The sequence below is a fragment of the Bidens hawaiensis genome, unplaced genomic scaffold (assembly GCF_021521415.1).
Source record: "Bidens hawaiensis isolate Kalapana, Puna unplaced genomic scaffold, B.hawaiensis_p1.1 tig00023255_1, whole genome shotgun sequence".
NCBI classification, from domain to species: domain Eukaryota; kingdom Viridiplantae; phylum Streptophyta; class Magnoliopsida; order Asterales; family Asteraceae; genus Bidens; species Bidens hawaiensis.
This window is the reverse complement of record NW_027493652.1, coordinates 178,485-186,445: the sequence shown is the minus strand read 5'-3', so window position 1 is coordinate 186,445 and position 7,961 is coordinate 178,485. Positions and strand designations below refer to the sequence as shown.

At 34.5% G+C, this 7,961-nt stretch overlaps 1 protein-coding gene across 1 annotated transcript; it reads left to right on the top strand.

Moving 5' to 3' along the window:
* The first annotated feature begins 387 nt into the window (after positions 1-387).
* LOC143567242 (DEAD-box ATP-dependent RNA helicase FANCM-like) lies at positions 388-7,695 on the top strand. The gene is made up of 13 exons (XM_077053705.1): positions 388-575; positions 658-788; positions 889-949; positions 1,044-1,114; positions 1,212-1,261; positions 1,350-1,515; positions 1,668-1,789; positions 1,874-2,188; positions 2,280-2,793; positions 5,139-5,534; positions 6,070-6,124; positions 6,258-6,398; positions 7,188-7,695. Exons 1-13 carry the CDS (start codon positions 451-453, stop codon positions 7,693-7,695), a joined length of 2,655 nt encoding a protein of 884 aa, XP_076909820.1. The 5' UTR covers positions 388-450.
* The last annotated feature ends 266 nt before the right edge of the window (positions 7,696-7,961 follow it).

The following is a 7,961-nucleotide window of genomic DNA, read 5'->3' as shown; positions in this document are numbered from 1 at the left end:
AACAGTAAGAATTTTCCCCCGGGTAGGAATAGGTTTAAGAAATGAATAGATAAAATGACCAAAAAGGCAAAAATGACATTTTTATGAAAATAAAAGTATATTACCTTAGGTTTAGAGAAGGGGCGAATAAGTAATTTTGTTATGCCCTTTATCCTTTGTTTTGTTGCAACTAGTATGAACTTGTTATCCAAAACTAATGATCTGCTCTAAATAACTAATGATCTGCCCTAAATAATCAGATACTCAAAAGTTGAATCTGTGAATGCAGATATTTAAAACCAAGTATTGTGCTTTTAAAGTTTCATATTCAACATCTTCCATATGGTCAAATTATATTTAAGTATAAGTAAAAATTTCGACTCGCTTATCTTAATTTGACATCTCAGCCCAGTTGACTTTCTAAGGTCAAAGGAAAACTTTCATAAATTTCCGCCACAAAATCTGGACCCGATGAGATACTCGGAAGTAGAAGCGAGTCTTACAGTTCTCATCACATTATATCATATAAGGAAGCTGCTTTCTTCTCATGGTATACGGCCAGCATATGATATGCTTGAAGAAAAATTGAAGCAAGGGTACTTATGTCCATCTTATTATCTTCTACTTAAAAGTGATTTGCAATTGTATGAAAACATGCTAACATACGTCAAGTTTCAGGCATTTTGCTCGCCTTTTCAGTAGGAATGAAACTATTCACAAAGCAAAGCTTATAATGCAACAAAACTTGTCTCATGGTGTTCACAGTCCAAAATTCTCAAAAATGTTAGAAATACTCATTGAACACTTCAGTATGTCTCATGGTGTTCACAGCCCGGCTTTTGCCTTTTATTATAATTTAATGTTTGTTATGTAATGAACATAAAGGAATAATTTGATATATATTTGCAGAAAAACAAGATCCTCAGAAGTTTAGGGTCATCATTTTCTCACATTTTAGAGAGAGCGTAAGGTCAGGATACGTAATTTTTTGCTCTACTTTATTTTAATTTTAGCAATAAACATGCTTTAGCATGAAAAATGCAATATCAAGCTTACTTTTATAGGGGCATAATGTCATCATTAGCCACCATTGGAGAACATGTTAAAGCTACAGAATTTGTTGGTCAAAGTTCAGGTCAGTCTTCTTTTTCAGTTGTTACATGAAGTTCACTTTTCAATAATATTTTGTTAATTCATGTGGCGAATGCTCTGAATTTTATGTTTAATTTTAGGTAAAACATCAAAGGGCCAATCGCAAAAAGTTCAGCAGGCTGTTTTACAGGTAATATTTTCAAACTTTTATGCATCCTTTGTTTTATCATATGTTTTCTATGTAAATTTATATTTGTTTGATCCTAAATTGTTATTAGAAATTTCGGGCTGGTGGATACAATGTTATTGTTGCAACAACGATAGCAGAAGAAGGTCTAGATATCATGGAAGTTGATCTTGTCATATGTTTTGATGCTAATATTTCACCTATACGCATGATTCAACGCATGGGGAGAACCGGTAGGAAGAGCGAAGGACGAGTTGATATCCTTCTATTATATGCACATGTTTTATTAAGATAAAAAAATAATCATAAGTGGGAATACGATTCTTACCTAAAAATCTAACCCTTTTGACACGTTACTCGATATTTTCTTGTGATTTGAGCTATATAAGTGTTTTCTTAACAAGCAAACTGGTGTTAGCTTGTGAAGGTGCAGAGTTAAGCGGTTATAAGAGCAAGCAAGCCAAGGGTAAAGCTGTAAGTAAACAAATGTCAAATCCAAAATGCTTCAGTTTTCACCCTAGTTTAAGGATGGTAAGATTTCTTGTATGAAAATGTCAATATAAACTTAAAGTTACTGGTCAAATTTGTTCTTTGATCTTTATTAAACTATCACAGGTACCACATGTTTATAAACCTGAAAAAAAGCTTGTCAAGTTTTCAATTGAAGAATTTGTTCCACGTGGAAAGAAAGTCAAAGAAGATGATGCAGTTCTGATGCCTGAATATAAGATTAAACTTACAGACGTTGAGACTGATCTTCTTGAAAAGTATTTTGATCCTGCAAAACAAGATAATTGGAAACCTTCTCTTATGGCATTTCCACATTTTCAAGCGTATCCATCGTGCGCGTATAAAATTGCTCATTCAACAAGAACAACAATGCTAATTGATTCAATGCAGCATTTGCAAGGATTATCCTTCAATGTCTTGGTATGTAGATAACATATGTATTATACTATTATAAATAATTATCATAATTATATTGTGCAGATTATAAGATAGTTGCTTGTGTTTACGTCAGGATGATGAGATTACAGAAGAGTGCTTTAAAGTTGAAACTGATATTGTTGCAGAAGATGACGTGGCAAGAAAAGAACCAGAAACCGACACATCATCTTTCATGGACATAATAAAAACCAAGGAAAAACACCATTCGTTCTTGTTTGGGTCAGAGTTTACAATGGTCGATTCAAATAATAATATTCTGATTCTGTCTGTACCGGTTTTCCCATTGAAACCGTTTTCTCCAACTAAAATTTCATTTCCACATAGTAGTTGTAGTCCCTTAAAAGCTTCAAGTGAAGAGCATACAGAGGTACCATTGGATGAAAATGAAAATGATGTTATTGTCACATCTTTACATGATTTGCATGAAGACAAATTAGATGAGGAAATTTGTAAAGCAGAAGTTATTGGCACGGTGATTCCTAATGTTGTTGATGATGATTCTCATTCAGTTGAAGCGGTTGATCTCAGCCCTCGATTAACTAATCTGTTATTAAGTGGTGTCGTTCCAGAGTCCCCGGTACATAAATGTAAGTATATATATATATATATATATATATATATATATATATATATATATATATATATATATATATTCTCTTAATTATATATGTTTTGGCCTTTTTTCAAAAATTGGCAACACATTATGTCTCAAATTCTGATTCTACCATCCAACACACAATTTCCTTAAAATAACAACACTTCCCTTTTTATTGATGTTTAATTTGGAAATCAAAAGTTTCAGAAAGAGAGTGTTAGTGGGTGTGGGTCAACCCAACCCATCCCATGATACCAAGCACCAATTCACTAACATCGAAATGAACTTCTGGTTATTTGAAAAAGGTGCAACTATTTTACCGTTTTACTAATTAAAAGAACATTTTTGTATGTTGAATTTTTTTGTTCTTCATTAACTTTTTTACATTGATGATGATAAAAACCACATATTATGATTACAAAAATAGTTATAAATTAAAAAAGTCACATAAAAAGACAAAATTGACCTTTTTTATGTGACTTCGTTGTAATTTTTTCTTCCTATTTTGGTAATCACAATAAGTATTGTTTGTGTTGTTTTCCTTTTAAATTTTCTTCGAAGTAAAATAATTTACTGGAAAATAAAAAAATTAAAAATAAAAGAGAAAACAGTTCTCTTAGTTGGTAAAAAGGTAACATGTTTGCTATATTTTCAAATAACGAAAAGCTTGTTTCGATTTTAGTGGATTTTCATAATCGATTGCTAATATCATGAATTGGTGCATAGTACCATAGGTTGGGTTGAACCACAACTACTAACACTCTTTTATTTAAACTTTTGACAGAATTACAAATTTTGTTCTTTAAAAAAAGCCAATTTACGGTTCGTTTCCTTTTTTAGTTTCTTTGCAGGCGGTGTACTTTAAACATTTTTTTCTTACACGTTATGTCCTTTACGCTAACTGGATTAGAAAAACTCAGTTAAATATGACATGTGCCAGACATGTGATGGGCATAATTGTAATTCTAATGTATCCTTAAATTTAAAAAAAGAAAAGAAAATATATATAATACATTCCCCTCCTTTCTCTCTTCTTTCTCTGTACGCCACCACCATCCCATAAACTCCGGCCACTATAAATTCCGGCCACCATACCCCCACCCACCTCGGGTTCGAATATTGGGCTACCCCGTCGTCAATTTCTTTAGTTTGAAGTGTTTCCGGCTAAAGAATGATATCTTGAAAATATTTAAATCTAATAACCTCACTTCAAAACCATATCGAACCAGCAATTAGATCATGGAAAAAATAATGGAGGGAGAGAGAGAGAGAAACAGGGAAGCAGATGGGTCCATCACCACCACCATCCCATCCACCTTTCATCTTCATTCAACCCTAATCGGGGGGAGGGGGGTTTAAATGTCGAGATCGAGAGAGACAGAGAAGCAGATTGGTCCGATGTGGTTTCCGGCAACCAGCGGCGAGGGTGTCACCCAAACAATCACACTTTGGTGTAACCGGTGAGAACGTGAGTTCAATCGTTTACGAGGAAAGAGAAGAAGGTCCGTTGCCACTAGGGTTTCAGTCTTTGAAGAGCATTTGGGAGTTGGGGTTTGTGATGAAAATGCAGCCGATGTTGATGGTGGTGGGGGTCGGGTGGAGACTGTAACAGGCGATGGTGGTCAGTGGAGGCGGCCGGTCGGTCAGTGGGTGGGTTAGGTGAATTGGGTTTTCGGATACGGGTTTTGGAAAAGGATGGGTCGGGTTCGGGTGATAGGGATCGTTTGCGTTTGTGAACGGAAAGTGTGGTGGCGGTTTGTGAGATGGAGAGGAGGTGGTGGTGGTGGTTGGAGATGGGTTATTGACGGCAGTGGTGGGGAGTGGGAGGTTGGATACTAGGGAGGAGAGTAGGTGGGGTATGGAGAGGAGGAGGTGGTGGTGGTGGGTTGAATGGAATCTGCAACGAGGTGGGTGGGGGTATGGTGGCCGGAATTTATGGTGATGGTGGTGGTGTATAGAGAAAGAAGAGAGAAAGGAGGGGAATGTATTATATATATTTTCTTTTCTTTTTTTAAATTTAAGGATACATTAGAATTACAATTATGCCCATCACATGTCTGGCACATGTCATATTTAACTGAGTTTTTCTAACCCAGTTAGCGTAAAGGACATAACGTGTAGGAAAAAAATGTTTAAAGTACACCGCCTGCAAAGAAACTAAAAAATGGACACGAACCGTAAATTGGCTTTTTTTAAAGGTCAAAATTTGTAATTCTGTTTAAACTTTTTGATTATTCAAAATAAATAACCTGTTTTGACACTTCTAATTGCTATTATACTAATGGTTATTTTTTATAGTAACAGTTTTTGAAAGTTTCCTTATTTGAGATTTTGCAGGCACATCAAATAAAGATAAAGATTGCTATACAACTCCAGATCATGATACTAAATTCATACATCTGGGTCAAAGTAAGAATGATGAGGCGGTAAACGAGACCACTCTTAATAAAGAAGTAGGAATTTCAAAAATTAATTTACCAAATAATTCTATAGAAAAGTGTGCTTCAGGTTCCAAGCTTGTGGGAGAAATGCAAACACCTGTGACAAATTTGTCTAACAAAAGTTATAGTAAAGATTGGCTTTTAAGTTCTGGTGAAAAGTCAATTAGCCAACCCAAGAAAAAGCTTAAAAGGTTGAGAAAGTTTTGTGATATCAAAAGTGGGAAAGAAGAAATTGTAGGCCGTTCATCAGTTTCTGATAGATCTTGTGCTCCATTGGGTCGCGCTTCTAGAGGTAAATTGATGTTACCTACTTTTGTTTGTTTAAGTTCGGTCGCTTACGTTCGTTAATATATTCATTTAAAAGGTTTAGACCCATTACAGTTTAGTCTAGTTTTAATAACTTTTTAGGCCTAACACATTCTTCATGTTTACGTTTAATTGATTTCAGCTCAGTTATGTTTGTTCATCTATGTTCATTCGCGTATATACTATATTGTCAACAATCAAACATTACCGAACTTACGAACACGCACATGTTCATTTTCTAATAAATGAACACGAACAAGAAAATCCTGTTCTTTTATTTGTTTATGTTCGATTGTTTGTTTGGTTTAAGTTAAATGAACGAACATGAACATGCTCTGGTCGTATTTATTCGGTTCGTTTACAAGCTCTGCAAAAGTCATTATGTCATTGATTATGATTGTTTGGTTAACTAATTCTTATTTTCAGTTGAATATAATCACTTTCAAAACGCACATCCAAACACCCAATATGTTTGTTACATGATTCATTTAGCACTAACTAAATGCTATTTCATTGTCCAGGTAGCAGGAAGCTGTTAAACGATGATGCCCGGGTTTTTATCGATGATGAAGCCGAGTACGTGCACATGTTTAAATCAATAATATTAAATCCTCCACTACTTGGCATTTTGATTTCTATGCAATGTCATTTTCACCTTTTGTGATCAATAATATTATTAAAGCAGAAATTTTGTTCGATAAAATCTCAGGGCGTCTTCTGAAGCATCCGATGATGAAGTTGAGGATGGGGAAGATTCCTATTGTGGAAGTTTCATAGATGACAGAATTAATCCTACAATAGCAGCCATGCAGGCGGAAACGGGTCAAGTTGACATGATGGCCATTTATAGGTCTGTTTCTAGAACCTTTCTATCTTCACAGTTGATCCAGTCACTTGACATTAATCATGGTTACGCTATTTTTTTAAAGAAAACTGATGGATTTAAAAAACTTATTTAAGTTGAATTTTGTAAATGTTACAGTCTAAACAACATGATTTGCATTATTATCTGGGCCAATATCATTAAACCGTATTACCGACCAAGTTTCACAATTGTTCCATTTGCCTGAACATTTTTTTCAAGTTTAGTTTAGGGATAATTTCGTATATCTTCTTCAAAACTTGTTATAATATCATATTTAGCCAAAGAAGTAATCAAACCAAGCATATGACCTTTATACCCTTCTCTTAAGACTTGTATTACGACATGTTACACGGAAGTTTAAAGTGTAATGATAAAGAGTCATGTTGTAATTTGTAAGGGTCATGTTGTAATTTGTATTTAATGAAATGGTTAAATATGAACATTGAAATATTTTTGATGAGTGTATTAGATATCAATCCTTTTGGCTTGACAAATATTTATACAAGTTTTTAAATTGTTTCTTTAATTTTTATCCTTTAAAAATCTGATATATGCAACATGTATTGCTGGTTTTTTTTTACACAATGGCATGCAACATTTTAAGCCGGTAATGCACGTTGCACTTTGAATTTAGAAACAAAATTCCCAACATTAAAACAAAACTGAAACGTGAGTGATGAACCATGAAACTTGGTTATTATTTACTGGTATTAGTCCTACAGTCTTGACTCTTGGATTAAAAGTTTTGTAGTTTTTAATATGTTTATATGGCAGACGGTCGTTACTCACTCAATCACCAATAGTCGATTTTAGTCCCGACAACACGATTCCAACCGATGATGATGAAAGTGCAGCTGGGACTACAAATCCATCTCTTCATACAAATGAGAATTCATCATCATCATCATTGTCTGCCCATTTGAATAATACTAATAACAATACCAAAAGGTCATCTTCAGATATTGTTGTAATTCCCAGCACCAGTGGACCCGCAGACGACACCAAAAGGCGAAAGCTGAGTTTTTCTCAAGGTGCGAGTGGGCCTCTTCCGGTTTGTAATTTAGAGAAGGAAATTTATTTAAAACCGGAAGTTGATGCGCACAAGGACATGACGTGGCAGGCGGATGAGTTTGATGATGATGAGTTTTATAAAGGGATTGATCTTGATGCATTGGAGGAACAAGCCTCTAAACAGTTGAGACCCAGATCAAACTTGTCCAGTGACAAACCGAAAATCCTAGATGATTTTTTGGATTTGCCTTCCTTTGATCTGGGAATTTGATTGATGTAAGTTTGAGACATCTGATATTGGATTTAATGTAAATATTAAACGTTTAATTATCATAGTGTTAGACAAGAACACTTGCAATTGATTTATCAAGCAAACGTCTGTCTTGCTAGTATTTTTATGTTACTAAAAGCTTAAACAAATTATCAGATTGTCTTTTGAGACTTCGTACCCATCTGAGAATTCGTTTAGTCATTAACAAACCAATGGAAAACGGATGAAAACACCAGAAACGTTTAAGCAATTAAGCCATTGGGGGA